General features: G+C 39.4%; 1 protein-coding gene across 2 annotated transcripts in view; it reads left to right on the top strand.

Annotated features, from left to right (window-relative positions):
- Window positions 1-456: 456 nt before the first annotated feature.
- The window catches only part of ube2h (ubiquitin-conjugating enzyme E2H (UBC8 homolog, yeast)), a 29,008-nt gene continuing 12,292 nt past the window's right edge, over window positions 457-17,172 (top strand). Inside the window, exon 1 of one of the 2 annotated variants that reach the window (XM_061912253.1) lies at window positions 457-771. In XM_061912253.1, the coding sequence (XP_061768237.1) occupies window positions 719-771 (53 nt within the window). In that variant the 5' untranslated portion in view covers window positions 457-718. Of the gene's footprint in view, window positions 772-1,266; window positions 1,603-17,172 lie in introns of those variants that run through there. The other variant, XM_061912254.1, reaches the window with a different exon arrangement.

Genomic DNA, 17,172 nt, shown 5'->3' with positions numbered 1-17,172 from the left:
TCTCAGTCCTCTCTGTAAAGCGCTTTTAGAGTCTATATAGACCTAATCCACTATTATTTATCAAAATATTAATTTTTCCTATTCCCATACACATTTTTTTGTTTTAACTCAAGTTTTTTATTCTGCCACTGGCGAATAAGAGAGCTTCTTTTTAAGATTTTGTAACTAATCATGAATTAAAGTGCTGCAATCACACAGAATCAGTCTGCAAATGCTATATTTACATAGACACAATCCAAGGCTTTCTTTGAAGAATGCACCTTTATACTTCATTTACCTGTCGAATACTAGCTATGATGAGTCAAACGATACTCAAGAAAGTTATCTGACGGAATGCAACAAAGTAACGTCTCTCATGTTGCTGTATAACGTTGTCATGTGGCCCGAGCATGAAAAAACTACAAACATGTCCGTCGGCAATGACGCTCGGTCGCGCATATATGACGTCAGCGCGGAGGGATCCTAGCTTGTCAGAACCATGGCCAGAGCGTCGAGAGAGAGGCAGAGAACGCCAGTCAGTCGTCTCGTCTAAAAAAAACGTTCAGTTTGGCCATCGAGGAAGACCGAGAGAGTCCAGACGGGAAGATCGACATTATTTGCGACCAAGCCAATGTTAACTTTCGGATAGGACACTTTTGCTAGACTCTTCTAGCGTGTCCGGGAGGGGGCTAGCTTTCTGTTGACCTGCCTGTGTTCCTGCGGTGGAAATAGCCAAAAAATGTCGTCTCCAAGTCCGGGCAAGAGACGAATGGACACCGACGTGGTGAAACTGTATCCTTTTATTTCAGCACAGCACAACAAGTCTACGGCTTTTTAGAGCACTTTTTGTCCTATTTCTGTATTTATGACGCTGTATTGTCCTCACACACACACACTATATAGAGCCTCCATTGTCAGTGACTAGTGTTTGTGTAAACAACATTTTGCTAGCAAAGCCTCGGCTTGCCTGTAGAAGCATTTGCTGGATTGTAAAGACACGCCAACGAGCTAAAAAAAAACCCACCCAGATAGTTTCTTTTATTTGCACCAAATAGTGCTAACATGACGCGGTTTGTTTGGCGAACCTGCAACAAGACCGAGTAGATGCTAGGGTTGTTGTCCTCTTTTTTTTGTGTGTGTGAAGCGGTTTTCTTTGATGTTGTTGGACTAGAACAACAACACAATGGCTACGTGTTTGCCTTGCTTGTTGTCAACGGAATTTGTGTCAAATTCGGCCCTCCTTTTTTACACGTTGGCACACCAGCTTGTTTACATAATGCACAGCGGACGTCAGCTGAGACTCCTGCTGCTGCTGTTGTCTTTTTGCCTCAAAACACTTCGAGAAATTCCTCTTCTCCTCAATGCCACCCACTGGGGGGTTTCTAACGTCTCGCTTTTTCGAGCAGTTGTCACTAGCGAAGTGCGAGCAACTATAGTCGCTTGTGTGCTGGTTTAGCCTGTGAGCGACAAGTCTTGTTGGTTGATTTTCAACATCAAAATGGCCACCTGATCACCAGAGGATCGCCCCACTCTTGCTCGTGTGGCCTCTCTGCAAACAAAACAAGTCGGAGGGAAAAACACGCGTGGATTGTGTGGAATCCTTTTTTACAACAACGGAGGAAGGTGAGTGTGCAAGGCAGGTGAGGCAAGGCCAACTTGGTAACATAGCGAGCTACTGATTTTATGTGACAACTGAGAAATGATGCCTAAAACAATGTAGAAAAGCAGAGTACTTTTGTTTTATTAGCCAGAAAACTCAGGAGGGAGGTTTTTGGAACAGCTGGTGGGATGGCATTAAAGCTTTGCTAAATATAAGGGAAGTAAGTTGTCCTAACAGTAAAAAAAAAACAAGTGTTCAAAACACTTAAAGGCCTACTGAAACCCACTACTACCGACCACGCAGTCTGATAGTTTATATATCAATGATGAAATATTAACATTGCAACACATGCCAATACAGCCTTTTTATTTTACTAAATTACAATTTGAAATTTCCCGGGAGTTGCGTCTTGAAAACGTCGTGTAATGATGACGTGTACGCAAGACGTCATGGGTTTTAAGGAAATATGAGCGCTGCGCACACACACAGCTAAAAGTCGTCTGCTTTAACCGCATAATTACACAGTATTTTGGAGATCTGTGTTGGTGAATCTTTTGCAATTTGTTCAATTAATGTTGGAGAAGTCACAGTAGAAAGATGGAGTTGGGAAGCTTTAGCCTTTAGCCACACAAACACACGGTGATTCCTTGTTTTAAAATTCCTGGAGGTGAAACTTTACTATGGATCACAGCGCGGTCAAGCAAACATGAATCACGACGGAATGTCAACCAGCAGTTTTCGGTGAGAAAATTGTGGTAAAAAGCCGCTTTTTACCGGAGAAAAGCTGAGCTTGTGCAGTCCATATAGCTGTCGTCGATTCCCCTGAGACATTGGCGTCAAGACACCCGTGGACGTACACCTCCGACTATCAGGTAATATTTAACTCACTAAAACCCTAGAAACACAATAGAAAGATAAGGGATTTCCCAAAATTATCCTAGTAAATGTCTCTAAAAACATCGGAATCCGTCCCAATGCAATCGCGTTTTTTTTTTAAACTTGTTTTTTTCTAGTCCGTCGCTATCGATATCCTCAAACACAAATCTTTCATCCTCGCTCATATTAATGGGGAAATTGTCGTTTTCTCGGTCCGAATAGAACCTTTTGTTGTAGGCTCCCATTAAAAACAATGCGAGGATGTGAGGAGCCCCCACACGTGTGACGTCATCGTCTGCCAATTCCGGTAGAGGCAGGGCTTCTCTTAACACCGAAAGTTGCAAACTTTATCGTGGATTTTCTCTACTAAATCCTTTCAGCAAAAGTATGGCAATATCGCGAAATGATCAAGTATGACACATAGAATGGACCTGCTATCCCGTTTAAATGAGAAAATCTCATTTCAGTAGGCCTTTAAAGGCCTACTGAAACACATTACTACAGACCACGCAGTCTGATAGTTTATACATCCATGATGAAATGTTAACATTGCAACACATGCCAATACGGCCGGGTTAGTTTACTAAATTGCAATTTTAAATTTTGCGCGAAGTATCCTTTTGAAAATGTTGCGGTATTGTTGTAAGCATTTCACCAATCTCGCGCACTCTGCAAATTTGGACGCGATCTAACAGCAAAACAGTCTCCCAACACTGCGTAGATGGCATCAAGGCCTATTTATCCAAGCGTGAGGGTTGGGAAACGAAGGTGTTTGGCGAGGGAAGTGTGGATTCAGGCCGGGTGGCCTATTTGAAGTTCCAGGTAACCCTACATTATTATATTTTATAAATAGTAAACCAAGTTGTGGTAGTAGTTTAGTCAGTAGTTTATTCATGGATGTACACTGTATAGTGATGAATCCAATAAACATTTGATTTGATTTGACTTTGATTTGACATTAAATTTGGGGAAGTGTGGATTCAGGCCGGGTGGCCTATTTCAAGTTCCAGGTAACCCTACATTATTATATTTTATAAATAGTAAACCACGTTGTGGTAGTAGTTTAGTCAGTAGTTTAGTTGTGGATGTACACTGTACAGTGATGAATCCAATAAACATTTGATTTGACTTGACTTTGATTTGACATTAAATTTGCAAAATGCGGTCGCGCATTTAGCAAATTGCGCCCATTGGTATTGTGCTTACAACACCATGATGACACATGCGCGTGACGTAACGGAGTGTAGCGGACATTTTGATCCAGCTCCGATCACAGCTATAAGTGGTCTGCTTTACTTGCATAATTACCCGGTATTCTGGGCATCTGTGTTGCTGAATCTTTAGCAATTGGTTCAATTAATAATAGGACGTCAAAGAAGAAAGAAGTAGGTGGGAAGCGGTGAATTGCGGCCGCCCTTAGCAACACAAACACAGCCGGTGTTTCTTTGTTTACATCCGGCTCTTACCGTAGACATGGCAATATCGCGAAATGATCAAGTATGACACAGAATGGCTCTGCTATCCCCTTTTTGAAGAAAATCTCATTTCAGTAGGCCTTTAAATGGGTCATATTTTTTTTTCTACATTTATAACACTTGTGGTCCATATGCAATGTGATGCTGGTTCTTTGGTCAAATTTTGCATGGATTGGGGCCTTCAGAATATCACTGACTTGTTATGCCCCTACTCTTCAGGGCGCAGCCTCCAGTCCTGCGGCCAGGGTCTTCTAAAGATCCCGAAAACTCGTTTTAAAACCCATGGAGACCTGGCATTCCAGGCTATAGCTCCCAGACTCTGGAAAAAATTGCACCAGTCCCTCTGTGATCTTGACTGTGTTGATACTTATAAAAAACATTTGAACATTTCTCTTTTAGTTAATCCACCTTTTTGACTATCATTTTAATCCACTTTTTTTTTAATGATGTTGCCCCTGTAATTTTAAATTGAATAGTTTTTTTTACTTTACCTTTGTTTTGTTCATCGCTCTGTGATTTTATCTGTGAAAAGCGCTTCATAAATAAAACTTGCTTACTTACTTACTAGATTGTTGTACCAACAGTCTTCCGTCTTTTCAGAATGCGTCGTTTTGTGGGTGGTCTTATTTACATATCTCCATATAATAGTCTACTGACAAATACACATTTGAACTATACGCTACTTTGTAATAGAAATGGCAACATCGGAAGATGTATGTCTGAGCCAGTCTTACCCACAAGAGGATATAGAAAAATAATTAACTTATTGACTACAATGTTGGAGTGCAATGGCAAACTCATGCAAAGCTCTTGAGGTTTAAGTTTACCACACATTGAGGTAGAAGCTGCCGTTGCCAATGGGAAAAGTGTCACTAACCGGGAAAATGACCAACAGCTCGTATTGGCTCCTTGGTATGAAGGAAAGATTGTTTATAAATATTTCCGCCAAGCCTCCACGGTTTGAGTTCAACCTTTTGGGACTTATGCAGATCCCAAATACACAAACAGTTACCAATAAGTAAGAACGTTGTTTTTTGCGTAATATGTCACCTTTATTGTGTTTGGTTGTGTAACAATATTGTTGATAATTACACAATTGTTTGCAACACTATTTCAGCCCCAATTCTACCTAATGGGAAAGACAGGTTTCACTATGGCCACCACCTGCTCACTTCTGTGAGCTACTATGTGGTGCCTCATTTTGGGGGAAAACAGCGCTTCTGTTATACATACAGTGGAAAATCTTTGAGTAGTGTTTAAACAGCAATGCGCCTATCCTATAGAAGACCTTTGTTTTTTTTGTGTGGTTCTTTTTGCAATAGGTCCCTAAAAATCCAGATGTGCTTCTCAATACAAAAGTTCTCTATTGTTTTTGCTCTAAACCCTTAAAGCAGCTCTCTTATCCTATTTTAAATATTTGTCAAATTTCTTTGCTGTCGATTTATAAAAACAATAGCGTACTTTTTTTTTTTTGAATTACATTTTGAATTATACTTCTGTTATGTAGATAATTGACAAGCATTTTTCCAGAACAGGTATGTCATCTTGAAGGTCTTTGACTATTTTTTCAGTTTAGCCTTAAAAACAGTGGCATACTCTTGTTGTATAGGTCTTTCACAAACATCACAGCATCCCATCCCTAAAAGTAGCAAGTGTTCCTTTCATTCTGAGAAGATTTATCTGCTTTTTTGCAGTTGATCCTTAAAAGAAACATATTTTTCCTTTCATATTGAGACTCATTAGGGTTTTTTCTTTGATCCTGAAAAACTGCCATGTAATGTATATGGCAATTTTTCAGGATCAAAGACAATATTTGACCATTAAAGAGCAGCATGCATGCTCATGTCATATTAAAGATCTTTGACGGTTTTCTGCAGTTGATCCAAAGAAAAAAAAGTTGACTGTGCCAGTCTGTCGTAGAGATCCTCCACTTGCATTTTTGCAATATAGTCCTCTAAGAACAGCTAAGTTGTCTTGTCATATTAAGGATCTTTAGTATTTTGGAGTTGATTCTTAAAAACAGGAGAGTGGTTCTATCATGTAGATCTTTGACAAGTGTTTTTGAATTGGATCCTTAAAAACAGCAGTGCATTCCTGTCGTATCAAGGATGTTTAGCATTATGTAGTACAGTGTTTTTCAGTCTTTTTTGAGCCAAGGCACATTTTTTGCGATGAAAAAATCCAGAGGCACACCACCAGCAGACATCATTAAAAAATAAAACTCAGTTGACAGTAAAAAATCGTTGTTGCAATTGTTGGGTATGACTTTAAACCATAACCAAGCATGCATCGCTATAGCTCTTGTCTCAAAGTAGGTGTACTGTCACCACCTGTCACATCATCCCGACTTATTTGGAGTTTATTGCTGTTTTCCTGTGTGTAGTGTTGTAGTTCTTGTCTTGCGCTCCTATTTTAATGGCTTTTTCTTTTCTTTTGGTATTTTCCTGTAGCAGTTTCGTGTGTTCCTTTGATCGATATTTCCCGCATCTACTTTGTTTTAGCAATCATGAAGATTTTAGGTCTTTTTATAGTTCTTTGTAAGGACATTGTTGATTGTCATGTTATGTTTGACTGTACTTTGTGGACACCGTCTTTGCTCCACAGTAAGTCTTTGCTGTCGTCCAGCATTCTGTTTTTGTTTACTTTGTAGCAAATTCAGTTTTGGTTTCGTTCTGCATAGCCTTCAATTACTTGGTCTTAGTGGCACTCACCGTTAGTTTACTTTTGGTTTAAGCATTAGAATCAATTTTACCTGCACACTGCCTCCCGCTGTTTCCGACATCTACAAAGCAATCAGCACTGGCTGCCACCTACTGATATGGAAGAGTATTACACAGTTACTCTGCCGAGCTCTAGACAGCACCGACACTCAACAACAATACATCAATTGCAGACTCCAATGACTGGTTTGCAAAAAATATTTTTAAACCACATAGGTGAAATTAGATAATCTCCCACGGCACACCAGACTGTATCTCACGGCACGTGTGCCGTGGCACAGTGGTTGAAAAACACTGATATAGTAGATTCTGAAAAACAGCTAAGGTCACATCATTTTTTTTCATATTGTTTTTGTTGTAAGTCTGTAAAACAATCATGCAAATGTTATATTGAATATATTTAACTGTTTCTTGCAGCAGATAATTCATAAAAACAGTACACACCTCATGTCTGTCATAGAGATCTTTAATGTTTTTGCTTTAAATCCCTCAAAGTAGAAAAGCATTCTTGTTTAAAGTGAGGCTCCTTAAATGTTCTTTTTTCAGTTGATCCTTAAAATCATCGGAGTGCTCAATTTATTTTGAAGATCCTTAAAAAAGAAGAGTACCGTATTTTTCGGACTATAAGTCGCAATTTTTTTCATAATTTTTTTCATAGGGGGTGCGACTTATACTCAGGAGCGACTTATGTGTGAAATTCTTAACACATTACCGTAAAATATCAAATAATATTATTTAGCTCATTCACGAAAAAGACTAGACATATAAGATTTCATCGGATTTAACAATTACTTAATAATAACCTACTCAGTGGCCTAGTGGTTAGAGTGTCCGCCCTGAGATCGGTAGGTTGTGAGTTCAAACCCCGGCCCAGTCATACCAAAGACTATAAAAAAAATGGGATCCATTGCCTCCCTGCTTGGCACTCAGCATCAAAGGTTGGAATTGGGGGTAAAATCACCGCTGCTGCCCACTGCTCCCCTCATTTCTCAGGTGATCAAGGGGATGGGTCTAATGCAGAGGACAAATTTCACCACACATAGTGTGTATGTGACAATCATTGGTACTTTAACAATTAGGAGTGACAGATTGTTTGGTAAACGTACAGCAGGTTTTATATGTTATAGTTATTTGAATGTTATGTTAACATACCAGGCACGTTCTCAGTTGGTTATTTATGCATCACATAACGTACACATATTCAGCCTGTTGTCCACTATTCTTTATTTTTTTTAAATTGCCTTTCAAATGTCTATTCTTGGTTTTGGGTTTTATCAAATCAATTACCCCAAAAATGCGACTTATACTCCTGTGCGACTTATATATGTTTTTTTCCTTCTTTATTATGAATTTTCGGCAGGTGCGACTTACTCCAGAGTGACTTATACCCTGAAAAATACGGTACTCCAAACATTTAGGTATTTGAGAAGCATTTTTGCATTCATGCACTCCTGTCATATTGATGATTTTTTTTTTTTTGTATTTTAGAATTTAGTCTTTAACAGCAGCAGCATATTACTGTCCTATGGATGATGTTTAGCAGGTAACTGTTTTTTGCAGTAAGTGCTCCAGTTTTTCATAATGATCTTTCACCCACATATTTTGCAGCAGATTCTTAAAAACAGTGCTCCAAAAATGTAGGTATTTGACTAGCATTTTTGCAATCAAACTATAAAAACAGCAAACCTCTTTATTCAAGGATTTTTTGCATTTTTGAGTTGATCCTTAAAAATGGCTGTTATCATCTAGATCTTTGATGTTTCTGCAGTAGTTCTTTGTTTACAACAATGATTTGAAAACATTTATGTCATGACTACATTGGACGTTTTTATATATAGAAAATTACAGCCCCACTCCTCCGTGATAGAAAAGACAGCTTTCACTATGGCCACCACCTGCTTACTTCTGTTAGCTAGCATGTGCAGGGGTTCTTGCTTGACCATAAGTGCCCCCCTATTCTGTGTAACCTAAACCAAAAACTCTTACCCCCCTTCCCTCCTCATCTAAGCTCATCGTCAAGCTTTAATTTGCCTCTGCTAAAGCCATCGGAGAGCTGGGAATCTGGAGTTTGGACGGTGAGGGAATTCCTGCAAACAAATGACCTCAGAAGTCGTACGGCCGCCATATTTAAGCGTCAGGCTTTGTCCCAAACCCGGCCAGTGATACTGTAGACGTTCCAGTCCCATGACATCGTTCCGCTGTTGAAATAAGATGGTTTTGACATTAGCATTGTTCAGCTAACTTTACAGTGTATGTGTAGCTCTCAAAAGGCAGACGCGAGGTGAACTTTTGCTAACAAGACGCAACATTGCCAGGGTCCTTCTCTACACAGTCTTAGCAGGGAGCTGCTGGAACCAGCACAGGTTGTCCACAAAGGACTTTTTAAGCCTTTTGTCGACGTGAGCTCTTGTGGCGCCCTGACTGTGGAATTATGTGCTGGAAAATAAGTGGATGAACATTTTAACTCTTGGTGATAGTTACATTTTGGGAAATGTACTGCACAAGGGATTGTTTTTCCCTGACTCCTTTGAGAAAATCAGAAGGAAGCTTGTCTAACTTTGTACTAATATTGGACAAAGAGTGACAATGAAGGGTCTTTGAATAGCTTTTTGCAATAGATTTCTAAAACATAGCTCAGGAAGATCTTTGAGTAGACTTTTGGAATACATTTCTAAAAACAGCACAGTATACTCCTGTCCAAATGAGTATCTTTTAATACGTTTTTGCAGTGAAATACAAAAAGCACTGTTCTACACAGTATCATAGATCGGCATTTTCTATAGTTTCTTAAAAAGAGCCAGCTCGTATCGAGCATCATTGACTAGTGCAGTGCTTTTTAAGTAAATCACTAAAAATGGCATTGGGCTTCTGTCATGAAAAGCATCTTGGATTTATTTTTATTTTTTTTAACTAAACAATTCTTGACTTTTGGAATTAATTAAAAATAGTTACAAATAAGAATTGTGATTACTTTGAAAATCTTTTTTTTTTTGACATCCCTAATGAGTATAATTTTTGCAATCGTCCCTCAAAAACAGCAGAGTACTCTGTCATAACGAGCATCTTTTTGAGTAGATCCCTAAAACAGCAGTGTGACTGTTATATGGAGGATCTTTGACTAGAGTTTTTGTAGTAAATTCCTAAAAATTGAACACGTCAGTCCTTATCTGAATCTCTGACTATCTTTTTTGGCAGTAGACCCTTAAAAAAACAGCATAAGTACCATAGCTTTTTTTAAAAACAAATTTTTTCAGCATCTGACTTTGTCCCAAATTATTTTCAGGACCTCAATTTGACTCTTTGATGTTGTATTTTATCTTGCAGTCACTCTTGAAAATGATTGTCTCGTATTTTTGTGAAACATTGAATATTCATTGCAGTGTGGAATGTCGAGGGGCCAAGCGCTAACCCTTGCATGTCTCCATCCTAGTGGCTCCTGTTAATTTTAATCCCTACAGGTGAGTGTCACCGCTCTGAAGCCTTCCCTTTATCTTTGACATTAAGTGTTGACACAGCGTTTTTGCCCTCAAGCCTCACTTGGTCTCAGTGAGGAGTCAGTTTGTTTCTCGCTCCTCCCCCTTATCATGGGTTGAATGAGATTCATCCACTCTCCACTTCATTGTTACACTCTCGACACATGACATCCGGATAGCATGAACAGCCTTTTGTTGTTTTGTGGCCAAGGCCTACCTTCCCCTAGTACAATTACAGCTGCGCTGGACTAGATGTCCTAGCTGAGGATTAGACCCCACCGATAGTAGTTAATTGTTCATTAATTAGCATGTCTGAGAAAGAGGGTGATGGTGGGTTTGATTGACGGATCTGCACTAGAGGTTCAGGGCTATGTCACCTCCAGACGGTAGGAGGTTTGAGGCCCTTGTTAATCACACGGCCCAAACGTTGACGCTCGCCACACGCTTGGTTAAGTTCTCTTAGAAACCCAGATGGACTGAATGTTCCTCCTTTTTGTTTTTTTGTGCAACTTTTATACCCCCCATGTTGCTTTTCACATGCACCTTCTATTCATACACAGTGGATCATTACAACAGCCTCGTCAACCTACTGTCTTATCTAATCGCCTCACAATTCAGCTCTGTCAGCACTTTCATCACCGTGTCTGTATGGAAATTCTGCTAAAGAGTGTCAACACTGATTCAAACTGTAACTACCCGTAACATAATCATAAATATAATGATAATATTTATTTGTTATGCGGCTTCTGTATATTTACGGTATTTACCGTACTACAAGCCGCTACTTTTTTCCTATGCTTTGCACCCTGCAACTTTTAAAACGGTGTGGCTAACTTGTAGATTTTTTTGCTAATGGCCATAATGTTTTGTATTAAACATGTAGTTTTCTTAAAACACAGAGAGAAAGAGACTGATAAGGTGTGTTATTGTTTGTGCTTTGGCGGCATCCTCTGGGCGAGTTAGCTCACTGTAAAGTTAAAGTAGCAATGATTGTCACACACACACTTGGTGTGGTGAAATTTGTCCTCTGCATTCGACCTATCCCCTTGTTCAACCCCTGGGAGGTGAGGGGAGCAGTGGGCAGTAGCGGTGGCCGCGCCCGGTGCTGCTGGTTGAAAATGTACTTCTTTTTTCGCGTCTTAGTTTAGTCTATTATTTGTCTAAAGCGTTTTTGCTGGAATGTATTCTTCATTCATCACTCCATTTGTTTGTAAATTTTACAATATACCAAGAACAATTCATACTTACCAAACCCTCCCATGTGTGATTTCTGTAAGAGTGTGCTATTGTAATGTAATCAAGCCAGCGTTGTTAGCATTAGCTAATATGCTAATGCGTTTACAACTCTCTGTGTTAGTATTATTAATTTACACTTGCATTCTCTTTGTAATTTTTCAGTTTTGTAAATTCCCCAAAACGTCGCTGTGGAATTATTAGCTGATTGGAGAGCTAGCGTCCGCAGGTAATGGGTCCATGACGATGACTTCTGTTTTGTGTGTGCGACAGGCATCGTTTGGAAACAATTAAGTTATGTACCGTACATAAACATTTGCAAATTATTATGTACCTATATATCTGTAGCTTATGGTCCAGTGTAGCTTACATAAAATGTTTTATCCATCCATCCATCCATTTTTCTACCGCTTATTCCCTTTCGGGGTCGCGGGGGGCGCTGGCGCCTATCTCAGCTACAATCGGGCGGAAGGCGGGGTACACCCTGGACAAGTCGCCACCTCATCGCAGGGCCAACACAGATAGACGGACAACATTCACACTCACATTCACACACTAGGGCCAATTTAGTGTTGCCAATCAACTTATCCCCAGGTGCATGTCTTTGGAGGTGGGAGGAAGCCGGAGTACCCGGAGGGAACCCACGCATTCACGGGGAGAACATGCAAACTCCACACAGAAAGATCCCGAGCCTGGATTTGAACCCAGGACTGCAGGACCTTCGTATTGTGAGGCAGACGCACTAACCCCTCTGCCACCGTGTAAAATGTTTTATTTTTTCTCAAATTTGGTGGCTGCAGCTTAAATACTGGCGCACTGTATAACCTGGAAATTACAGTATATGGATTTTAGCTCCTCAAAAACAGCACAGTCCCTTATGTAGTGTACATAATATAGTTTATTTTTGATTTTAGTACATCCATAAAACAAATAATTTGCGTAATCTTAGAGAATACAAGACTTGTGATTTTTAAACAGGTTATTTAAAACAGCAGAGCGCTTCTATGTAAAATGTCTTCGACTAGGGTTGATTTTTATTTTGTATTTTATTTATTAGGATCATCTTTCACCAGGATTTTTTTTTACATTAGATCCCTAAAAACAGCACAGTACTACAGTCATACAGAGTATGTTTGACTTCCTTTTTTCAGTACATTTTTCAATGTTGATCTTAATCTACTTCTCGGTGTTTATCTTCAGAAAAGTATTAAAAACAGCTCAGCACTCGCAGCATTACAAGCATATTTGACAGACACATTGTGCATCAGATCCTTAAAAACAGCAAAGAGCTTCTTTCAAAGGACTAGATCCTTATAACCCCCAAATTCCCTTTAATTAGGAGGATCTTGGATTGGTATTTTTTTCAATAGGTCCTTAAAAAACCCTAATATACCTAAAAACAGCACAGTACCCTTGTCAAATACATAAACTTTGACTAGCTTATTTTCAGTAGTGTCCTAAAAATAGCAGAGCTCTCTTATGTGGATTAATATTTTTTTAGTAGGTTTAAACAGTAATGTGTTCCAAACCTCCATAACTAACATCCGTTTTGTTACGCTTGCTTGCACTGTCTGTATGTGCACTTTTGTATCCATCCATCCATTTTCTACCTCTTATTCAGTCTGTGCCAATTCCTTTTCAATAGACTGTTGATTTAGTGGAAATTCGAGGGGAGGAGCCGGCTACCTTTTTGATTGCAGTGGGTGGGCTCTTATTTGACACCCCCGACAAAGACAAAAGACAACGTTCGTCTTGTGCGGCACTGCAGTTCGCATACAGGGGGAGGATCAGCGAGACGCAATGTGAATGGTGATGCTATTATTGGGGTAGATTGGGTTGGCAGTTTTTGTGCAGAAGTGCAGTTAGCAGTGCACTCTTTAGCCTTTTTTATGTGCAGACTGACTCAAAATTTAATAGCAGTTCATGTCTTCCCAGAATGAACCGCTGGAAAACATCAATGTGGGTTGGAGGACTTCCATTGATATGTAAAACCTCATGGCGAGGTTGTTTTGCATGGGTAGCACATGCCGGTATCAGTTTATGTAGTCAGAAAGAGCTATGAGCTTAGAAGACCGACGGCGACAAGCATTACAATCCTGTTCAAACCAAACTGTACGGCTGGGGTTTGTTGACGACGGATGGCGGGGGAGAGTTTCGTTTGTTTGGTATCAAGCGGATTAAAAATCCAACTCTCATTGCAGCAGCGCTCGCCGTTCCTGACCCAAACCCACCAGAAGCCTGTTTTTTAAAGCGCCGTGAGGGGGCAGCTCAGGGCGCAAAGAAGTAATCTGTTTAGCTCACATAAAGTAGCATTCCGTAGCTGCACTGCATGTGTTTGCATATGAGGACATTGAATGCTCCTCGGGGGGGTTTACAATTTTTTTAGTAAATTGACTTCAACTAAGACTTCATTGCCTAGCGCCATGTTAGCATACATGTTTCTTTGCTTGAAAGAGGAAACTATCGCATGCTGGTGAACGGCAGGTTGCGAGACTTCCTGTCTTTCGTCTGCAAGGCCGACATTGACTGTCTTCCATCGTCTGTACAAAAAGTGTGCTTAGTTTATGTTGCTGGGAAAGGCTTGCTGTTGTAGAAACATTCATACGTCGCTCTCCTTTTGCCTGGTTAGCACTGCTTATACCCATACCGTTAAGTCAATTGTATTGTGGTAGGGCCTATTACATTCCTACAGCACAGCCAGTTTGGCTTGTAAGGGAATACCACAACAAAAGGAAAATATTTCACTTCATGAAATATTGTTTTCAAATATTTGTATGGTTATTTGTTCACAATTTATGGTCTTACCTTCTTGTTTGTAAGAAGTCCATGCGCATATCTGCGGTGTAATGATATCCGGGCAGAGAGGAGGTAGACAGACATGTTGTGGAATAAAGACAGTTGGACTCACACATCATACTAGTAACTAGCACATCACTATTGTCACTTTGTTATAGAAGGCCTCCATATTATTATTTAGTTGCACTTTTCTTCTCCAAAGAAAGAAGGTAGTCACAAGCACCTGCCAGCTCTCATAAAATACCCTTGAAGTTTATTTTCTGATTAGCATCATTGATAATGTCACACCTACATGCACTGCTCTGTATTGAATCAGGAGATGTGCAAATTCCACTTTTTTTAATGCAGAAAATATTAAAAACAATTGGAATCATACAGAAAGTATATTCACAACTCAGTAGAATGGCCATTTATTTTATTTAGATTTTTTTATGAGGACAAAGCATGTCGTACACTTCTCACAAGTTATAATGAAAATCGACATGTTTAAGACACTAAGTAAATACAGAAGTCAAAACAGATGGCACGCATGCTCACCCACGAATACAATAGTTTTCATAATGATGAGCCGTCATTTACTCCTAAGACTATGTTCACACTGCAGGGTAGAATGTACAATTTGGATTTTTTTTGTCAAATCCGATCTTTTTAGTTAGTCGTTTACATTAAGTATGATGTTCGATGTGAATGCAATCTGACCCGGACACAGTCATTACGTCACATGTGCTGCAGTATTTACAGAAGTAATCATGGTTTCAATTATGTCTGAATCCTGGCGCGTTAGTGGCAATGTCGAGTATTTTGTGCAAGCAAAGTCAATATTTTTTTGAACCAAACTGTTCCGCGTAGAAAATGAAAAAAGGGAGAGGGTAATTATTTTGGCTCTCGCAGTTTTTTTGCTTTGACGTCTGTTCTGAAGAGCGTGTGGGCAAGCATTCGGAGACAGGAGTGGTGGAACATTGACCCAAGTTCCTAAATTTTTTATTAGAATTTTAGACTGTTTTCAGCTGTTTTGTCAACTTTTTTGCAACCGTCAATTTCATCGCAGTAGTATGACGCTCATCGCTGTTTGATGACGTATTTGTCGAAAAAACACGAGTGAGCGGTGTTCAGACTGCCGAAACATAGGATGCATATCTCATTTATATTCACATACAAAAGAGGCATGAGCCGGATTTGAAAAAAATTGGAATTGCACTGTTCATATTGACATGAAAAAATTCGATATAGGTCACTTTTGGGCAAAAAAATCGGAACTGACATGCAGTGTCATGCAGGCCTAAATATGGACAGCTGCCACCAGTCATAATCACGTTCTACTATAATAATGCTTTACTTTGCAATGGGGAATCTCTGTCTGTGTTTTATTTCTGATGTGTGTGTTGCAATGTTTATTTAGTCATATCCAGGGCCGCATTGCAAAGCGGTACATCTTTTCGTCACTACTTACGTTCTTTAAGAGCTCTTCATGCCCTCAGCTTCTGCTTTTGTTGGCTGACCTTATTCTACCCCATGCCTTTCTATTTTGTTGTTCCTGCTGACTTCCTGCGGGCTGCAGTTTTATTAGCTTCTTCTGTGTTCCTTTATGTTATTCACTAACACATTTGCTGCCTTTTTTCCCTGTCGAAGGAGCTTACTAACAGCTTCCATTTTGAAAGAATATCAACTGGTAATCAAAGATTTGATTAAGAAGTGACTTTTCCACATGTCCTTGCAACCTTATTTATTTTTGAACGGGCCAATGGCGCCAGTGGTACAGTATGTATTAATTGTGTGCAGTTATGTTGAAAATGTGCTGTGTCAATGTTATGACAAGGCAATGATGCAAGTAGCTGCTGATTTAGATTGGCTTTCCCTACAAGCTGAAATACAATGTTGCTGTGGTGAGGATTGGACATGTTGGTTTTCCACACTTGGGGTGAGGTTGGAGATATATTTAAAGAGCAACGGACTGGAATGAAAACATGTCTGCACCACAATTTGTTGCATATTTATACCCCAGAGCCTGTTTGTAAGGTCAGAATAAGAGATAAATGTTGGTGACTAGCAGGGACAGCGCTATGAAAAATGTTGGTAATTTGGTGTGGCTCTCCTGCTTAATCACCACGGCATTTTTTACAAACCTTAGGGGGACTGACCAGCACAATTTGATCAAGATTGGTTGAAAAACATCGCCACCATTGAAGGGTGGCGATATTTTGGCATGTATTTAACCGTAAGTCACTGAACATAAGTTTTAATTATTATAAAATATTCAAGATATATGTGTTACATGCATGCTTTAACATTTTGACCACCATCCGTAGGATGTGCCACAATAATCATTTACAGCAAGCAACCCAATGGTGTCCTAAATATTTGACGTGACTGTACTTACGATGTAACTATAAACAGTAATGATAACCACAGTAAAACTCCTGATGGTTAGTAATACTTTTTTAAATTAGAATAATGAAAAACAACTCCCGATGGTTAGTAACACTTTTTAAAATAAAAATTATGAAAGAAACATAATAATAATTGCAATTTGACAAACTCATGGACTGACTGGCGCCAACTCGCTAGCTTATATGCTAATATGACAACAAAAGACATTAACGTTTTTTCCCCATTAGGAAACAACATAACCCAATACACAAATAAACACAATACTGTTTGAGCAACCAAGTATTCAGTTGTGCACATCGAAGCTATAAGCCCTGCACTCTTAGGACAGAGTGATTGTTCTATGCTCGAAGGAAGGAATACAAAACAGGTGTTTTTTTACAGCGTGTTTAAGGACTGCTAAACAGAGTAGTACGCCGCACGCTCGCTAGAAATAATACATAAGAGATTTATTCGTTAGGCACTTTTCATTTAAATCAATCTTATAGTGCTACAGTAGAAACCAATATTTAAAACAATGAAAGCTTAGCCATTACAAAACATCAAAGACTAAGGCTAAAACACTCAGTGAAGCATAAGAAACATCTTTTTAAAGCGTAAGTGCTGGTGTGAAAAAAAGATAACTCTTCACAAGA

Source organism: Nerophis ophidion, linkage group LG10, assembly GCF_033978795.1.
Source record: "Nerophis ophidion isolate RoL-2023_Sa linkage group LG10, RoL_Noph_v1.0, whole genome shotgun sequence".
Classification (NCBI taxonomy): domain Eukaryota; kingdom Metazoa; phylum Chordata; class Actinopteri; order Syngnathiformes; family Syngnathidae; genus Nerophis; species Nerophis ophidion.
This window is presented reverse-complemented; position numbering and strand designations above follow the sequence as displayed.